The sequence below is a fragment of the Macaca fascicularis genome, chromosome 14 (assembly GCF_037993035.2).
Source record: "Macaca fascicularis isolate 582-1 chromosome 14, T2T-MFA8v1.1".
Classification (NCBI taxonomy): Eukaryota; Metazoa; Chordata; class Mammalia; order Primates; family Cercopithecidae; genus Macaca; species Macaca fascicularis.
The window spans coordinates 121,717,556-121,736,492 of NC_088388.1; the positions used below are offsets into that span (position 1 = coordinate 121,717,556).

Below are 18,937 nucleotides of genomic sequence, written 5' to 3' on the forward strand. Positions count from 1 at the left end.
GCCTATAATCCTATTGCTTTTTCGGAGGCCAAGGAGGAGGATTGCTAGAGGCCAGGAATTCGATGTTACAGGTGCCACTGTACTCCAGCCTGGGCAATAGAGCAAGACCCTGTCTCTACAAAATACAAAATGCAAAATACAGATAAAAAGATTGTTTAGTATATCTCCAAGGGAAAATGGGCCTCATTTGAAATTTTTTTCTTGAAAAATGACTTTCAAAGTTTCATAAGCTTACCCTAACAGCAATAACCCTCACTAATGTGAAATATCTTTATGCAAAATCAAAATATTTAACACAACAAATATTTATTGACTATCTACTGTATTCCAGGCACTGTGGATTAGGTGCCTGGCCCAAAAGATAAGAAAACAAAAAAACAAAAAAACCAAAAAAACCAAGCAAACAACAACAAAAATTCTTTAAAACAATAAATAAAACTTGAAGAAAGTTTGTTTTTTTGTTTGTTTGTTTTTTTTTTTTTTTTTTTTTTTTTTTCTTTTTTTTTTGAGACGGAGTCTCGCTCTGTCGCCCAGGCTGGAGTGCAGTGGCCGGATCTCAGCTCACTACAACCTCCGCCTCCCAGGTTCAAGCAATTCTCCTGCCTCAGCCTCCCAAGTAGCTGGGATTACAGCCATGCACCACCACGCCCGGCTAATTTTGTATTTTCAGTAGAGACGGGGTTTCTTCATGTTGGTCAGGCTGGTCTCGAACTCCTGACCTCAGGTGATCTGCCCACCTTGGCCTCCCAAAGTGCTGGGATTACAGGCATGAGCCTCTGTGCCCAGCCAAGGTTATCTTTTTTTAAAGCAGTACCTCCCCTCTAGGAGTTCAATACTTTAGTGGGAATACGGTTATGAAATCATTATAATGCAGTAATATGGACATGGGTACAAAATGCAATGGAACTAAAAGAGCACCTAATTCTGCCCTAAGAAGACAGAGAAATACCCCCCATAGGAGTCAGTATCTCCACTCCCCCTAGAAGGACAAATGCGGGCAAAGGTGTGAAAGTGGGAAGAGGAACAAGGAACCATGACAGCCCTGGCTGCTGTTTCTGTGGTCTAGGGAGGGAAAAGTTGACATAGTTGGTAAGGGCTGCTGTCTGCCTCACGCATCCCAGGACTCAGACTGAAGAAGACATTGTTCACAGTCTAAGCAGATACGCAGCAGTGAGGTGCCGTGCAAGGGGCATTACACATGCAACTCATATATAAGGAAGGCTCCATGGCTTGAAAAAGCTAAATACCAAAACTGCAAACAATAATAATTACATATCTGTATATAGATGTATATTTGTGTGTTTATGTGTGGAGTGACAGAGAAAACAATGAAATGTGACCAAATGTTTAAAATTGTTCAATCTGGATAAGAATCTTTTAGAGTTGTCTGTACTAGCAATTTTTCTGTAAGTTTGAAATAACTTGAAAATGAAAAGTTCAAGAAAAAAGTGCCCACAGGATTTGGTGACTAAAAGTTTTTTGGTGTCCTGAACAGAGCAGTTTCAGCGGGATGGGGAGAAGGAACGCTCTATGGCAGGGGACAGAGGTCAGCATGAGAGATAGGGAGCAGAGACCAGTGCAGTCTACACCATCAAGATGCCCAGCTGTGAATTGAGAAAGAGAGAGATTATTCTTTGCTTTTGTTTTTTGAGACAGGATCTTGCTCTGTCACCCAGGCTGGAGTACAGTATCGTGACTTTGGCTCACTGCAACCTCTGCCTCCCAAGTTCAAGCGAGTCTCCTGCCCCAGTCTCCTGAGTAGCTGGGATTACAGATGCACGCCACCATGCCCGGCTAATTTTTGTATTTTTAGTAGAGATGGGGTTTCACCATGTTTGTCAAGCTGGTCTCAAACTCCTGACCTCAAGTGATTCACCCGCCTTGACCTCCCAAAGTGCTGGGAGTACAGGTGTGAGCCATTGTGCCCGGCCAAGAAAGAGATAGGATTTAACCAGAGAATGGCATCAAGTGAATGTTTCTTTCCTTCTTTTCATAGGAGAGACTTAAATACATTTACATACTAGAAAGAATGAGAAACCAGAGAGAGGGCGAGGAAAGAGAGACGATATGCCTGAGACCATTTCAGCCTACGTATTTTTACTTTTAAAATACTGAGAATGATGGTCATGATCATATTCTATGTAAGAGTCTTATCCACGCCTAGAGTCTTCACTTGAAGCCAAGTCATCACCATATTCTATTTAAGAGTCTTGGCCGGGCATGGTGGCTCATGCCTGTAATCCCAGCACTTTGGGAGGCTGAGGCGGGCGGATCACGAGGTCAGGAGATCGAGACCCATCCTGGCTAACACGCTGAAACCCCATCTCTACTAAAAATACAAAAAAAAAAAAAAAAAAAAGGAAAAAAAAAGAGTCTTATCCATGCCTAGAGGCTTCACTTGAAGCCAAGTAATGTTTCTTCATTTAACCTTGACGCATAGGCCTTAGTGTCCTGAATCGCTTCGCGCTTGCCTATGAATCTTCACGGGTTTTCTGAATCCTACTCAGGTTGTGTGCCCAGACTGAATGCAGTATGTATAAGGCTCAGGACTCTTGCTGGGCAGTGTGACAGGCACATTCCCACTGGTTAAGATCTTAACCAGGTATCTTAGTCTGTTTGTGCTGCTATAACAAAATACCATAGATCAGGTGGATTGGAAACAACAGAGATTAATTTTTTTCACAGTTTTGGAAGCTGGAAGTCCAAGGGCAGGACACTGGCAGCTTCCATGTCTGGCGAGGATCTGCTTCCTTGTTCATTGGTGCCACCTTCTCACTGTGTCCTCACACTATGGAAGGAGTGAATGAGCTTCCTTGAGCCTATTTTATGAGGACATCAATCCCATGCAGGAGGGCTCTGCCCTCCTGACCTAGTCACCTCGAAAAGGCCCCACCTTTAAATAGCATTACCTTGGGGGTTAGAATTTAACGTCTGAGTTTAGGGAGGACACAAATGTTCAAACCATGGCACCAGGCAAGAAACAAGTCAGTAGAAAAAAACAAGAGGTTCCCCAAGTAAGTAATGTTTCAAAAGGATAAATAGGATGTTTCCTTTCTTACCCCTCTAAAATAACTCTTAGCTTTCCAGGCAAAGAAAAGATAATGGTAGTATTAAAGATATGTAGGATCTTTTACTAATTAATATGAAAGCCCTTGTAATCAAATCCTGATTAACCTTTCCAAAAAGCTGTTAATTTGGTTTTGCCTCCAACACTATCAATAGATCTATGCTTCTTCTATTCATCTGAACACAGAGTTCTTCCTTACCCACAGAGAAAATTAGAGCCAATTAATATTTTTGCTTGAGATTCTCTTAATATTATCAGATGGAATGTGTATCTCAGGCTTAAAGTACTCATGTTTTATTGTTCATAAACACAGCAGAAAAGCGGAACACAATAGAAATTTCTCCACTTTAGAGCTGATCTCGGAGCCCAGGCACAACTCTCGGGACCGTGGTTGAGTCAGGTTAACTAAGAGCAGGAGTGGCTTTTGTGTTGAAGCAGATGAACTTTTTGGTTGCGATCAGAGCAGGCACTGTCCCGTCTGCTTAGGACATGTGAAAGGAAAAGTCGTAAAAGAGAAACAACCAGGTGCTGCCTTTCACAGGGTTGGGGACAAAGTTCTCTTGGGTGGCACAGTATGAATGAGCATCACTTAATAACTGAGGATGAGTCCTACTAAGAAATGATCATCCCAGCATTAGGCATCAGGATTCCCCCATGCTAACACTCCACGTGTGACGCAAAAACCTACTGCCATTAAGCAGTTATTCTAAGTGCATGGAGTATGTACTGATTGCAAGTGTTGGTAACAAAAGAACCCCAGTGAGAGCAGGATGGAATAGAGGATTTCAGTGCTGATGGAGATTAAATCGTCTGAGAATGGCTTTGTATATTAACTTCAGGGAACTCAGGTCTTGCCACCTAAAGAGTGACACCTGATGCCCCAATTGTAGGGTAATAAATCTTTAGTAAACCACAGATCTCAAGTAGGCTGCTTGGAAGGTGAGAAAAATCGTATCAAGCCTATAAATGGCTTCCTTTCTGGGGACTGAAATGCCATCTCTGGGCACTTATATTTATGTGAATAGAAGATTTAACACTTGAGACAATTGAAGTTTCATAAAATGATGAGTCCTTGGCCTTGTTGTTGTCAAAGCGCCCTGTGAAGTGTACTATTGTGATCTGGATTGTCAGCAGCAAAGGTAATAACGTGATTAAGATCAAGTGGTAACCCAGGATTTCAGATCTAGTACCCAAGAAATTTCTGAGAAGTAAGTATTTTCTTTTTTGGTGAAAATTAAGAGAGAAAAGTAGGGAAAGTACATTTAGATGGCAGCATCCTGGTTACTTCTCTAGTGAGTTAAAGGCTGAACAAATATTGAAAAGAATGACATTATCAGCATCAATTAATATTTTTAGGTCACAGTCAAGGGGGGCATTTTTGACCTTCACGAACAGTGCTGCCAGTCATAAAAAGAGCTGCTGTGTTCCATGACCACACCTATAACTTTGTAAAATAGCAATTATTTTCTGGATCCATTACAAGAAAGGATTTTCTTGGCGCTATGTATTTGCAGAGCCTTCCTGCCCACATTTCCCCAAGCAGCTCAATTTACTGCATGAAAGGAATACCTGGAATTTACCTGGAATACAGAAAATAAGTTTTCCCTTTTTTTGGAGCACCACAAGTAAAAATTTAAAGTATGTAGGAGCTAATCAGAGCCTGGCCAATCCCCTAGAAAGCTCAAATTCTCAAAAGAACAGCTTCTAAATTTCAAATTAGAAGCGTTATTTCTTAAAAATGTGATATAATAAGTAACACTGTATATTGCTGTTTTAAATTTAACAATCAACATTATCATTATAACGTGATTTCACTAGAAATAGAACACTGCTTAATATTATACACGAATAGGATGAGTCTTAGTGGTTGTATCAGAATGTATCAGAAACGAGAAATCAAAGCTGAACTCTTATCACAGTAATTTGATCATTCTTTCTAGCAAGCTAAAATAATCATTCATCCAATTGCTGCATTTTTCAGTTAATGTTTTATAGATATAAGCTAAAGAGATTTTTTAAATATATGTGTTCAGAAAGGAAGAAATATATTGCAGTTATGTAACACACTGATGCATATGGTCATCCTATTGTTTTCAATAAGCATGTAATCATTCTTTGCAAAGGTCTCTTAACTCAGCCAGTTTTTCACAAAGTAATGAGTGCTTTATTCCTTGGAAAATATTTCTAAATGGCAATAGCACAATATAGTTACATAGTGTATCTATTATACCAGGAGTACATTTTGTTGTTAGGAGACTTTGAAAAGCATAAAGACTGTTCTGAAATTGAAATATTTCCCCCAGATGTTTGATTGCCTAAGCGCAGGCTATATTAAGGAACAGAAGCAAAACAACCCTTGTGGTTTCACAGATGTCCTATCACAGCACAGACTCTTTTATAATCCTCTGAATAAAATCTAATTTGTTTCATCTGGTGAAGAGGTCATTTCTAGCTTCTGACCAGCATGAGTAAAAAGATCTGATCATCTGAATTGTATTTAATATTAGATTTGTACTTGGTTTATAAAGCAAATTATTAGTGTTTTCTGGTTAAGATTTTTAAAAATATTCATGTTACTTAAAATAAGCTTATATATTGTGACGTAGATTCGCGTTTGTACTTTCTCCGTATCGCTGGAAGTAAAGCTTCCCCACCCCATCCCCCAAGTTGGCGACACTTTTAAGTCAAAGACTTAACTTTTAAAACTTAAACTTTTAAGCCAAAGACTTGTCCTTAATATAAAGCCTGTTCTAAGCTTTCTATTTCTTTCTAGGCTTATAATCCTAAATTTCCAGGAGGGATCACTCAGTTATTAACTCTCCAATGCCCTGAAATTAGGGAAAAAACAAAAACAAAAACAAAAAACCTCTACTTTTTCTGTATCTGCTTTCGGTTCTATGGTCAGCTTCCCAGTCCCCAATTTGAAAAACACTGATTTAAAATTTGTGAAGAGTGCCAGTCTTCTAATTTTACATTAACCAAAAATATCTCTCTAGAATTACCAGGAACACTGGTCTCAATATGAGAGTACAAAATCAAGCAGTGTACCAAGAGGGCAGCCTTCTGAAACGGTGAATGACCATCAGCCTTCCAGAAGACCAGCCAAGCCCAAGATTCGAAAACAGCATAAACACCAAAATGGCCTGAAGTCTTTCACAGCGGAAGAGGTGACTGCCAGTCTGGAGAACCAGAATAACCCTCCCAGGCAGCAACAGAACCAAAATAAGTCTCTTGATACTTCACCAAAGCCTGAATCGATTGTGATTATGCACGCCTCTAACAATGATGCACAAGCTTCAAGGGCACTTAGGGGCCAGAATCTCAAAGAAACCTCCAATACATTTGCTCCACCAAAACAGGCTTTTGACAAGGTCTTATATAAAAACTCTACTGGATATGACTCTGGACTGAATGTTAATAAAGAAAGAGGACACAAAGACCAAGAAGAGAAAGGATTTTCCTACCAGCAGCTACACACCCTTTCTGACATGGATTTGAACAACCTTAATGAACTCTCTAAGAGACACGTGCTCCTGAGCCAGAAAGGCTCTCAGTTGGTTTATCACAGAAATGTTCATGGATCAACTGAAAATAAGAAACAACCCAAACAGCCTTACACAGAGACAAAATACAGGAACCTAGAAATGTTATGGTAAGAATTCCCTTTTCTCAAGTGGTTTTCTAGAGGAGAAAGGACTGTTGCAGAAAGACTGGAGAGGGAGAAGGGCAAGGGGAATCCATAAGGATGGCTAGGTGAGAAGAAGAGTTCACCTAACAACTTCCTTAGCTCTGATTCCTGCCTCCAAGAGTCCACTTTTTTTTTTTTTTTTTTAGACTCTTGCTCTGTTGCCCAGGCCGGAGTGCAGTGGTGTGATCTTGGCTCATCACAACCTCCGCCTCCCAGGTTCAAGCAACTCTCCTGCCTCAGCCTCCCAAGTAGCTGGGATTACAGGCGTTCACCACCATACCGGGCTAATTTTTGTATTTTTAGTAGAGACGGGGTTTCACCATGTTGGCCAGGCTGGGCTCGAACACCTGACCTCAAGTGATCCACCCGCCTTGGCCTCCCAAAGTGCTGAGATTACAGGTGTGAGCCACAGCGCCCAGCCAAGAGTCTACTTTTGATGGATTTCTTTTCCTCTTCCCTGTCTCCTCTATTTTTCCCCTGTAGTTAAACTAGAAGTTGGAGGGAGACAAGGACAGAGGGACCCAGTCAAAAAACATCAGTGCTTTTTGAGGGCTGCAAGTAATGTTTGGAGGAAACAAATGATCTCCAACGTTATCTTGGCCTATCCTGAGAAAATAATCTAAAATACAGAAAAATGTGCACATACAAAAAAATCATCATTTGTAGAAGTGACCTAAAAATCCAACAATAGGGAGTGTTTAGGTAAATTATGATATTTAGTATCGTGGAACCACTAAAAATTATGGTTCTGAGGAAATGCTTCTATAGGAAGAAAATAGTAAGGTACAAAATTACACCTTGGGTTGAATAACACTGGTGGAAAAAAAATTACATCTAGGGAGTATGAGCTCTACTGTGTGAGTTCTACTGTGTTCAAATATGCACAGAAGAAGAAAAATTCACCAAAACATCAATAGTAGTTATCTCTAGCAAGAGAGATTGGAATTTTAAAAATTTATTCTTTATATTTTCAAAACAGTTCAAGTTCCCTACAATGTAAATGTATAACTTCTATAAACAGGAGAATAAAAGTTATTTTAAAAATTACTTCAGGCACCATTTCTTGGTGTACTTCAATCAAACATCCTTTCTACATCCCTAACATGCTGAATATAATGCTACAGTGCTCAATGCTATACAAGATACAAAAGAAGTATGGTGTGTGAGGCGCCTTCAGGGAACTTACTTTCAAAGTAGGGAGACAATTACTCCCTTGTGAATTGATCAAAGAACATTTAAGTGCTACACTTGGTGGTATGGAATGTAGATTCAATAAGACTTAAAGTTAGCTTCCTAGAAGAGATCATGATAAATAGCAGGCATCTTTGTCTTTTTTTTCCTGATTTTAGAAAGATCGTTTCTAACACTTTTACCATTAAAAATAATATTTAGTTTTTGATAGATAGATAGATGATAGATAGGAAATTTCCTCCTATTCCTCTTTGCAAATAACTTTCAACATAAATGGGTATTTGATTTTATCAAATACTTTTTCTGCACTTATTGAAACATTTCTCCATTAATCCTTTAATGTAATGAAATATGTTAACAGATTTTCTGATGACACACTATCCTTTTATTCCTAGGGTTAACCCAATTTGTCATACTGCATTTTTAATAAGTTGCTGGATTTGATGTGTTAACACTTTAAGATTTAACATTTTCATATACATGAAGTGAGATTGGTTTATAATTTTCCTATCTGCCAGTGGCCTTGACTGGGTGGATTATCAAGAAAATACCAGCCTTATAAAATGAGTTGAGGACTGTTTCCTCTTTTTGCGTCCTCTGGACACTTTATATACAATTGGCCTTATCTGTTACTTGAAGGTTTGATAGGATTTTCCTTTAAAACTATTGGGCCATAAATGGGTTTCGTTTGGCTTTTTGTTGTTGTTTGTGAGCAGATTTTAAACTCCTGATACATTTACTATAATCATTATAAGACTTTGCAGTCTTTTCATTTTCACTTTAGTCAGTTTAATAAGTTATATTTTTCTAGGAGATATTTTCCTTTTATGCTAAGTTTTAAAATGTACTGTCATAAAACTTTTTGTAGTATTTAAATAACTTTAATATTATTCCACTTTTATTATATCTATAATCATGTCCCTCTTTTCATTTCTTTTTTTTTTTTTTAATCTTTTTGGCAACCTCAACCTCCTGGGCTGCTTCTGCTTAATTTTCTCTGTATGTATAGCTAATTGATCCTACACTTTTGAGTAGCCTCTTAGTGTAAGTTTCCATAAGGACAACTACATCTGGCAATTTCTCAATTCTTGTCTCCTTCTTGGAGCTCGACTTTCTAGACTACTTTCTTTCTCGTTCTAGACTTGCTACGCAGCTGTCCTGCTGAGGATTCCCTTTGCCTTTCTTCTGATAGGATTCTCTTTTCAGTATCTCACATTTTCCTTAGTTTGTTTGAGCACCCCTTCCGGTGATTTTTTTCAGATTGAAAATGTGGTCTAAGGACAGGGGACAGGGTGATGGTCAGTTCTCAGCATGCCAGTGTCTTGTGCCACACTTGTTTTCTGACTGCATTCCGCTGTTGTTGTGCTCATATTATCCTTGAGAATCTCCATGTCCTCATGGAGACTCTCTTCACTCTTCTCCTTCGTCACCCTTCCTGTTTTTTTACATCCCCGTTCTCTTTCTTAGTTTCCTGTCTAATTTTGGTAGAGAACATCCTCCACTGCTTGAGAAGTAAATGTTTTGAGATCTTGCTGAAATTATCTTTCTTCTGCCCTCGCCCCTGATTGGTAGCTTGGCAGAGGATTGTAGAATTCTTGATTGAAAATTGGCCGGGCACGGTGGCTCACGCCTGTAATCACAGCACTTTGGGAGGCCAAGGCGGGTGGATCACAAGGTCAGGAGTTTGAGACCAGCCTGGCCAAAACAGTGAAACCCCGTCTCTACTAAAAATACAAAAAATTAACCGGCCATGGTGGCAGGCACCTGTAATCCCAGCTATTCGGGAGGCTGAGGCAGGAGAATGGCATGAACCCGGGAGGTGGAGGTTGTGATGAGCCAAGATTATGATGTCACCCACTCCAGCCTGGGTGACAGAGCAAGACTCCGTCTCAAAAGAAAAAAAAAAAAAAAAGAAAGAAAGAAAGAGAGAGAGAGAAAGAAAATCATTGTCCCTCAGAATTGCCTTCTTGCATCCAGTGTTGCTGTTGAGAAATCTGAAGCCACCTTATTCTTGATCCTTTATATATAACTTGTTTTGTTTTGTTTTGTTTTGTTTTCTGGAAGCTTTAGGATCTTTTCTTTTTCTCTACTGAAGTGAAATTTCATAATAATGTGCCTTCGTATAGGTCTATTTTCATAGATTAAGCTGGGGCTTTTAAACCTGAAAACACATGACCTTCAGTTCTGGGAAAATTTCTTGAGTCATCTTATGGGTAGTTCCATTCAACCATTTTCTGTTTGCTCTTTCTAGAAACTCCTATGATTCAGATGTGTTTTTCCAGGACTGTTATTATGATTTTGTTTTCTCTTTCCTTCTCCATTTCTTTGTAATTTTGTTCTACTGTCTGGGAGGGTTTCTCAGTCCTAGCTTCCAGTCTTTCTACTGCTATCATGTTTGTTAATTTCCGACAGGATTTTTTGTTGTTGTTTCTGTTATTGGTTTCTGAGTGTTCCTCTTTTTATAGCCTCATGTTTTTGTTCGTGGATGCAACATCCTTTTTTCTCAACATCTTCTTAGATTTTCAACAAGGCAAAATAGGCTGTAAGGGCCCTTGTGACTGAATTTTTCAGTGTTTTTAATTCCCCGCTTTGTTTCTCTTTCCTCTAGGTCTTTGTCAGTGATGTTTGTTTCTCTTCTCCTATTTTGCTGCCTTCCACCTTACGGCTTGTGTCAGATGTCTGGCAATGCTTGATCATCTTCTCATGATCAAGTATGAGGGACTAGAAAGCTTATTGGAAGCTCTGAGTGACAGTGCTTGTTGACTTGGAGTACCTATAGAATGATCTGTGGGGGCCATCTGATAGGAAGCTCCTCCTGTAAGTTTTAGGTCTTTTATCTTGGTGGTCAGATTTATTATCTGTGCTTGGTGCTTCACGGGCAGGAGACTTGTTGGCTTCTTCAGAATGAAAACCTCCAGTGAGCTGTGGAGAGAGGGAAGGGACAGTTGCCTAGGTGCACAAAATGGAGATTGTGATCTGGAGATCTGACTGGTTCTTCTTTCTTTTTTTCTGAGACAAGAGTCTCACTCTGTCGCCAGGCTGAGTGCAGTGGCGCGATCTCAGCTCACTGCAACCTCTGCCTACCGGGTTCAAATGATTCTCCTGCCTCAGCCTCCCGTGTAGCTGGGACTACAGGCACGCACCACCACGCCAAGCTAGTTTTTGTGTTTTTAGTAGAGACTGGGTTTCATCATGTTGGCCAGGATGGTCTCAATCTCTTGACCTCATGATCCACCCGCCTCGGCCTCCCAAAGTGCTGGGATTACAGGCATGAGCCACCACGCCCGGCCCCCTTTGAATATTATGTGTCTCAAATTTACTCTATTTTCTCCTGTAGGAACCCCAAATAGCTGTATATTAGATTGTCTATTCTAGACTTCATGCCTTTTAAACTGTTTTTAGTTTACACCTTTTATCTCTCAGTGCTTCTTTTTGAAAAATGTATTTAAATAAGTTTTCCAGCATAATAAATCTCTCTTTACCTGTGTCCAAGATGTGCTTTTTAATGTATCCATTGAGTTTTAAATTTCAATGATGATATTTTCCATGTCCAGAATTTCTATTTGGTTCTGATTGAACCTCTCTGTTCTTTTTCCAAAATACAGGATTTTAAAATATGTCTCTTGGGTTCTTAACTTCTTTTTTCGTGTCTTTACTCATCTTAAACAACCTTATGAATGTTATCTAGGATCTCTCTATGTGAAGTTCTTGGAAGTCTACTATTGCTATTTGGATGTGTGTGCATGTGTGTCTGCTGACTCTCATACTTGACAGATTATTTCCTCTTCTGGGCAAGGACCTTGGATTGTGAACTCACATTTAGCCACCTTTCCTGTGGAAACCTAGGCAGGCTTGGGTGGAAGTGTATTTATCCAGAGAAGTTTTATATTTGCTTCTGCCAGATACTACAGAAGTATCCCTCATCCAAGATCATTTTTATGTTAGTTTCTTCGTGTTGGATTTCCATGATTGTGTGGGTAAGGTAAATTTGAAATCCAAATATTGTCCTATAGATACTCACAAGAGCTTGTTGTTGCTGTTGGGTTTTTGTGGGGAGTGGGGTTTGTTCTGTTTTTCTATTCAGAGCCCAGAGACCAAGACAGACAGACTTGCTTATTGTTTCTCACGGCTGGTGAATGGGTTTTTAATTAATGTGGCTTTTAACTGAGGATGAGGATGTAGCACCTCAAGTTATAGTCTTCTTACAACGATCTTAGTTCTGATTCCCTGCCTCACACAGCACCAAGATCTTGCATATCCTATACCAGCGTTAACTATTAAAACTCACGCCTGTAGACCCAAAACTCTTGTAAAGAAAGCTATAACTTCAGCTAATCTAAAATCTGCTTTGGTTTTTATTCCTTTTGTTCATTTTGGTCTTCGGAGATTTCTATTTATGTTACCAATTCAACTATGTATTTAAAGGATGTTTAATGTAATGCAACATTTCTAGGTATTTTGCAGTGGGAAGGTCTTTGAGTTTTCAAAATGGTGTTTTTCTATTCTGAATGCACTAAACAAAAGTTCTAAATAAAATGTAGACCATCCTAAAGGAAAAAGAGGAGGAGTTTAAGATAAGTAAGAAATTAATGTAGTCATGAAAAGATTAAGCTAAATGCCATTAATTTGATTTGGGAGTGATAAATTCGTCAAGTTAATGGTTCAGAAAGACTTTTATGCTAGAGGTCTTATGTATCCAGATTTTATTAATAGATTTGTGCTTTTTTTTTTCATTAAGGAAATTCCATTCTTCTTCTGACAGCCAGCCCGTTAGAGCTTCTCCAGATTCATGGCTCACCCAGATAATGGAGCAGCATCAGCAAGCCTTGGTGCAGCTGACCGACGTGCAGCCCAGTGAAGGGGCCTTATCCAGCGTCACGCTTCCACCTATACTGTCAAGGGTAGAAAGTGAATCCCAACTCAGTTCAGAGAGAAGCCAAAGAAACCAAGTGAACATTAGCCGTAGCAATTCTGAAGGCTATCTGTTTCAACTGGAAAAGGGAAAAAAGCATAAGAAAAGAAGCAGCAGTAAGGTAATAAAAGCACCATTTTACCAAGTAACCCTTCAATTTTGAGAATACAGATGGACCTTTATTTAATTATAGCCCTGGAACAGGGATGGTCATTACTGAGTTGCTGCCACACTGGCTGGCCCAGAGTCCTAAGGAGTTTCTTACTCTTGCCCCTGCTACTCCCTGGGGTTTCCCTCCCCTTCTTTCTAGAAGTTGTTGCTGCCAGGGATGCCCATTTCTCCCTCCTGTTCAAGTCATCTTGGCGAGAGGTCTCCACTTGCAGAGTGGCAAAACTCCTCCTTTCATCCCCAGCTGAAACATCCCTTCCTCAGAAAAGCTTCCATACTCCACCCCAAGCCCCATGCTAACCTGAGTCTTCAGGTTATTAAATCATTTCTTCCCAGCTCATTCTCATATCTTAAAAAGCAGAGAAAGTGGGGTTGAGTGAGTGAAAGCGCTTGTTGCCATTGCATTTTTCCCACCATCCGCCACCATGAGAACTCATCTTGGCCCTAATCTTACCCCAACTTCTGCAGTAAAATACGTGGGCTGGCCAGTGATTGAACTTTCCTCTCAAACGTTAGCTGACCTTTACTGAGTTCTTTGTCTCAAATCAATTCACCATTACTAGCATCTTGGTGCACTTAAATCTTTTCTCTTAGGGCCTACATGATTTAACAAGTAAACTTGGAGGCCCAAAGTAGAATGTTTTCAGTAAGAAATGAAGGAGTGTAGGAAGGAGACTCTTTATGTCCTGTGTATTTCTCTTCTGTCACTGGCAATAAAAAGCCCTCAGGAAAGGTCACTTGCTTCCAGTGTCAAATAATAAGGAAAAAGCTAGAAAATGCATTATGTTTTACAGGCAACAGGGAAAGGCCTGGTTGAAAGCAATAAGCCTGTGGTGAGTTGGGTTTTCAGGGAACAGACTGAAATGGAGATTTGCATGCAGGAGGTCTATAGTGGAGCAACCTTGGGAACCTCCCCTTTAAGGGAGTGAGGGAAGCAGGGCTGGGCAGAGATGGGCTGTGATGCAGACACAGCAGTAGCCTTGGCCACGGTTCTGAGGGTTCTAAAGTTGGGATGGCCCTTCAAAGGCAAGGGGCCCAGGCTTTTGTTCTCCCATACCGACCTGCCATTGGATAGTGACTGCCCCTGGGGAAGGGTGGTGACTTTGGGCACAGCAGCTCCGTGTGACTGAGGCAGTTTTTAGGGAGGAACTCAGCTGTGAGCCATCAGCGGACAGCACTCCCAGCATCTGGGGAAATGAGTGCCTCAGTCCAGAAGGGCCTCCACTCTAGACAACTTGAGAGGAATTAAGCAAATGATTTCTAAGTTGAATTCAGTTTGTTATTAAATAATTTCTAGTCTGGGCGCGGTGGCTAACGCCTGTAATCCCAGCACTTTGGGAGGCCGAGGTGGGTGGATCACCTGAGGTCAGGAGTTCAAGACCAGCTTGGACAACATGGTGAAACTCCATCTCTACTAAAATACAAAAATTAGCCAGGCATGGTAGTGGGCGCCTGTAATCTCAGCTACTGGGGAGGCTGAGGCAGGAGAATCACTTGAACCTGGGAGATGGAGGTTGCAGTGAGCCGAGATTGCAGCATTTCACTCCAGTCTGGGTAACAAGAGTGAAACTCTGTCTCAATAATAATAATAATAATGATTTCTACTAGGAACTTGTAAGGTGCTGGGATGTAAAGATGAGCCATGACCCTTCCTCAGAAGAAGCTTCCAGTTGCATGGAACTTGGGAAGGCAGACATGTAAATGCTTATTATGTTGCAGTATAATGTTGCAAGCAAAAAACAAATAATGATATTAATTAATAATAAAAGTGGTAATAATAATGTAGGCACGCATGGGGAGCACAGAGGAACATAAAGGAAAACTGATATCCTGACCCGGGGGTCAGGCAAAGCGTCAGAAGATAATTCAGAACTAAGTCTTAGAGGGTGGTGAAGAATTGGCAAAGAAGACTGCAAGAGCAGACGGGGCGCAGTGGCTCACACCTGTAATCCCAGCACTTTGGGAGGCTGAGGCAGGTGGATCACAAGGTCAGGAGTTCGAGACCAGCCTTACCAATATGGTGAAACCCCATCCCTACTAAAAATACAAAAATTAACCGGGCGTGGTGGCAGGCGCCTGTAGTCCCAGCTACTCGGGAGGCTGAGGCAGGAGAATTGCTTGAACCCGGGAGGTGGAGCTTGCAGTGAGCCAAGATCGCGCCACTGCACTCCAGCCTGGGTAACAGAGCGAGACTCCATCTCAAAAAAAAAAAAAAAAAAAAAAAAAAAAAAAAAAACAGACTGCAAGAGCAATTCAGGCGGGAGTACCAGCACAAACAGAGGTGCTGAAGCTGTAACATGGTGCATGCTGGGGATGAGAGCATTTCAGGTTCTTGTGACTAAACCTGGGAGGCAAGGAGTGTTGAAAGATGGGAGCGGAGTGGTGGATAGGGGCCAGGTCTTAGAGGATCTCATTTTCCATTCAAAGAAGTACTTTATTCTGTAGGCCAGGGGGGATCATGGAGGACTTTTAAACATGGTTGGATTTGTATTTTAGAAAGGCAGCTCTGGCTATGGTGTGCAGGACAGATGTAAGACATCCCAGAAAGTGACGGGATTAGGAAGTCTGTGGATCCTCAAGTGGAGTCTTTAGAGAAAAAGATAAGGGGTGGCCTCAAAGAGAAGGGGAAGCTGGCCTGGAACAGGCAGCGAGAGGTACTAACGAGAAGAAAAGGAGGATGTCTTGGGGCTGAGATATGACCCCAGCCCAATCCTGCAGCTCCCATCTTGAGCCCGTCTGTGTACCGCGGGTCTTCAGCTCACAACCCTGGAGTTCTTACCCCAGCTCCCTCACATACCCGCTCCTGGGGGCTCTTTGAACTCCTCATTCCAACTTCACCCGCTCATGTCTTCCCCTCTACTGGGGACAGGACCCTATCCATGCCCACATTGTGGAATCCACAACTAGTGACTTGGAGCTGGGAGAATCCCTGGTTCTGCTGTAAATAAGGAGAAAGGTGTTTCTTGTTTCTTTTCTTTTTTTGATATAGAATCTCGTTTCGTCGCCCAGGCTGGAATGCAGTGAAGCAATCTCAGCTCACTGCCACCTCTACCTCCTGAGTTCAAGTGATTCTCCTGCTTCAGCCTCCTGAGTAGCTGAGATTACAGGCACGTGCCACCACACCCGGCTGATTTTTGTATTTTTAGTAGAGATGGGGTTTCACCATGTTGGCCAGGCTGGTCTCGAACTCCTGACCTCAGATGATCCACCTGCCTTGGCCTCCCAAATTGCTGGAATTATAGGTGTGAGCCACTGCGCCCAGCCACAAATGTGTTTTTTTAATCACGGGTAACTTCTTTTTCCACAGAAACATCATTACATGGTAGTTAGGCTGTCAGGTATTATTAGTACTGTTTTCAAGAGTTTTGTGACTAAAGTAGGTTTTGAAGACTTGACTAGGAAGCTGCACATCATCCATATTATTTCTGTAGGGACATGTATTCAGAACACATTTTCGAGGTGAGGACAGCCTGTTCACTGCAGCACATATAGATTACCAGGGCCTAAATTTAGCTCAAACACACTAGCTCACAAGGGAATCTTCTAGGTTAGGGTTCTTGCCAATGATGGGTTGTTGCTGAAAATGCAAGCTTTTGAACTCAATTCTCACTCGGCAAGATTTAGAGGAAGCCATGGACCCATTCATTCCTAGGTTCTCATCTCTGTTCCCAATATCTCTTATGACTTGGACGAGTTATTAATGCACCTGAGCCCTCTTTTCTTCATCTGCAGAATTATTCTTTCTTTTTGTAGATTTGGTGTGATATTAAGTGAAATAATGTATTAAAACCATAGCTTAGTCCCTAGCAAAGAAGAGACATCAACTAAATGTTAGTTTCCTTTCCCTTTCCCCTTCTTTTAGTTGATTGAATTTATGTTTCACTGAGAAAAATAGAGGAAAGTTCTCCGACGACAGTGTGTGTCACCAGAAATCTAAGCGCTTGGGAGGTCAGGGGAGAGGAAGGAAAATTTGCAGTTGCTGCCTTCCCAGCCATCTTTCCAACTGGGAACATCCCCCTTCCTGCTTTCTATCAGGAATGTTACAATCTATATATCCATTTTCTCAATCCAGCACCTTCAGCTTACATCTGACAAATTCACAGAAGTGCTCTTTGTCCTTTAAGATATTCCAGAAGCTAAAATGACTTAGAAATGAGCTATTTGTATAGGACAGCAGGTAGTCGAGGCACCAGACAGAGGGGATCATTATCCAGGTCATGGCCATTTGCTGGTCACATCAAATCTTTTGGTTTCCAAGGGAATTGCCCTGAATCACATTAAAACTTTGAGGATTTGTAAAGATAATAGGCCCAAGCACCTTTCCTCTTCTCCTGACAGTTCTGTTGTAACTGAGTTCTGAATGCCAGGCATTGTCCATGCCATGAAATCTAGACATCAGGCAGTCAGGGATCAACGGATGACAAACGGCATAAAAATATCTGTCGCAACCCACCACGAAATGACTGCTTCAGGAGTTTGCTGATAGCTAACTCTGCTGAGCTGAAGTAATTAACTCATGTGTTGGTGTCACAGACAATTTGGGCATTGCTGCTTGACTGCTTCTAAGAAGGGGTTTATTTGGATTAAGTTTAGCAACTGCAGAGCAAATTTCCTTCACTTGCTGTTCCACAGTATTTGAGGCATTGTTTTTTGTCGTGTTTTTCAGTAACTTTCTCACACTTACACATCTGAGGAATTTTCTGGAGAATAGCTCTGCAGTGGCCCCCCAGCAGGGAACCACCTTTCAGAGCTGAAACAGGTCCTGACAGGAACAGTCAATGTCATTGCCAATCAGGGCACACTGTGTCCCAAGTTTGCAACTAAAAACTCTGCTGTCTTGAGAAGAACTGTGGTTAATTCCTGGTACAAACCTTGCATCAGGAAAGTCCTATGCCATCGTCCACTAAAGCGATCAAGGGTGAACACCAGTGCAGAGGGGCTGGTCTGGCCTTAACAATCCTCAGATGGTGCCAGACTCGGTCGATGCCAGCTCGTGTACGTCTTATGCAAAGACCAGCAGCAAATCTCATCAGGGATTGGTTGAGAGCATGCCTGCATTTTCCAATTTGTTCCCCTTGTGTTTGGAGACCTAACAAGACTATCATTGTTGATTTACCTTTTTTTTTTTTTTTTTTTTTTTAATATTGTGCTACTATGACCTTTTAGTCTTGTAACAGCCATGGAGAGATAAATCAAAGTGAATTCTGGGGGATTATTTTTACTATAAAAGACTTTTGAGGAGCCAGAAAGTAGATTAGTGGTTGCCTAGGGCTGGAGGTGGAGGGGGCAAAGGGAGTGACTGCTAATGGGGACAGGATTTCTTTTCAGGGTGATGAAAATGTTCTAACATTGGAATGTGGTGATGTTTACACAACTTGGTGAATATACTGAAAACCATTGTATTGTACAACTTCAAGTGGGTAAATTTTGTGGTATGTGAATTATATCTCTATAAGCTGCTAAAAAGACTTTTGATGGAGAGAGATCAAACAAAATTGCACCTCTGAGAACAAATCAAGATTACTTGCGCCAACCTTAAGTAAATCCAAGATTTTTCATTGCCAGTCACCCAGAACAAACTCCTTTAGGAGCCATCACCATCCCTTGAGAAAAGTCCCTTTGCTATAAGCACTTCATCCATCTTGTAAAGGGATCAGCAGCACTTGGAGATCACCCTTTGGGCCACACTCTGGCCCTTCATATCGAGGTGTAGTACTAGACCCTGGCTCTGTTTTTCTGTGATAGCCAACATGTTTATTGTAGGTGATAGTGAGAACTGTGGCTGGAGAGCACTGGGCAATTATTCATGCTTCACAATGTGTCTTTTGTAAGTCAGTGGAATGATTAGAAGTTAAGCTGCTTCAGACTTAGGATGTGATTTGTGAGCACTGATCATTTCTTTCTCATCACC

General features: G+C 41.2%; 1 protein-coding gene across 10 annotated transcripts in view; it reads left to right on the top strand.

Annotated features, from left to right (window-relative positions):
* Positions 1–18,937, top strand: part of JHY (junctional cadherin complex regulator) — a 70,505-nt gene that overhangs the window by 44,552 nt on the left and 7,016 nt on the right. For 5 of the 10 annotated variants that reach the window (XM_015435842.4, XM_005579968.5, XM_065529125.2 and 2 more), the window contains 2 exons: positions 6,064–6,719; positions 12,685–12,979. The exons of 2 other annotated variants lie outside the window; for them this stretch is intronic. In XM_015435842.4, the coding sequence (XP_015291328.3) occupies positions 6,064–6,719; positions 12,685–12,979 (951 nt within the window). The remainder of the gene's footprint in view (positions 1–6,063; positions 6,720–12,684; positions 12,980–18,937) is intronic. 3 more of the 10 variants (XM_074015481.1, XM_065529127.2, XM_074015480.1) reach the window with 1 other exon arrangement.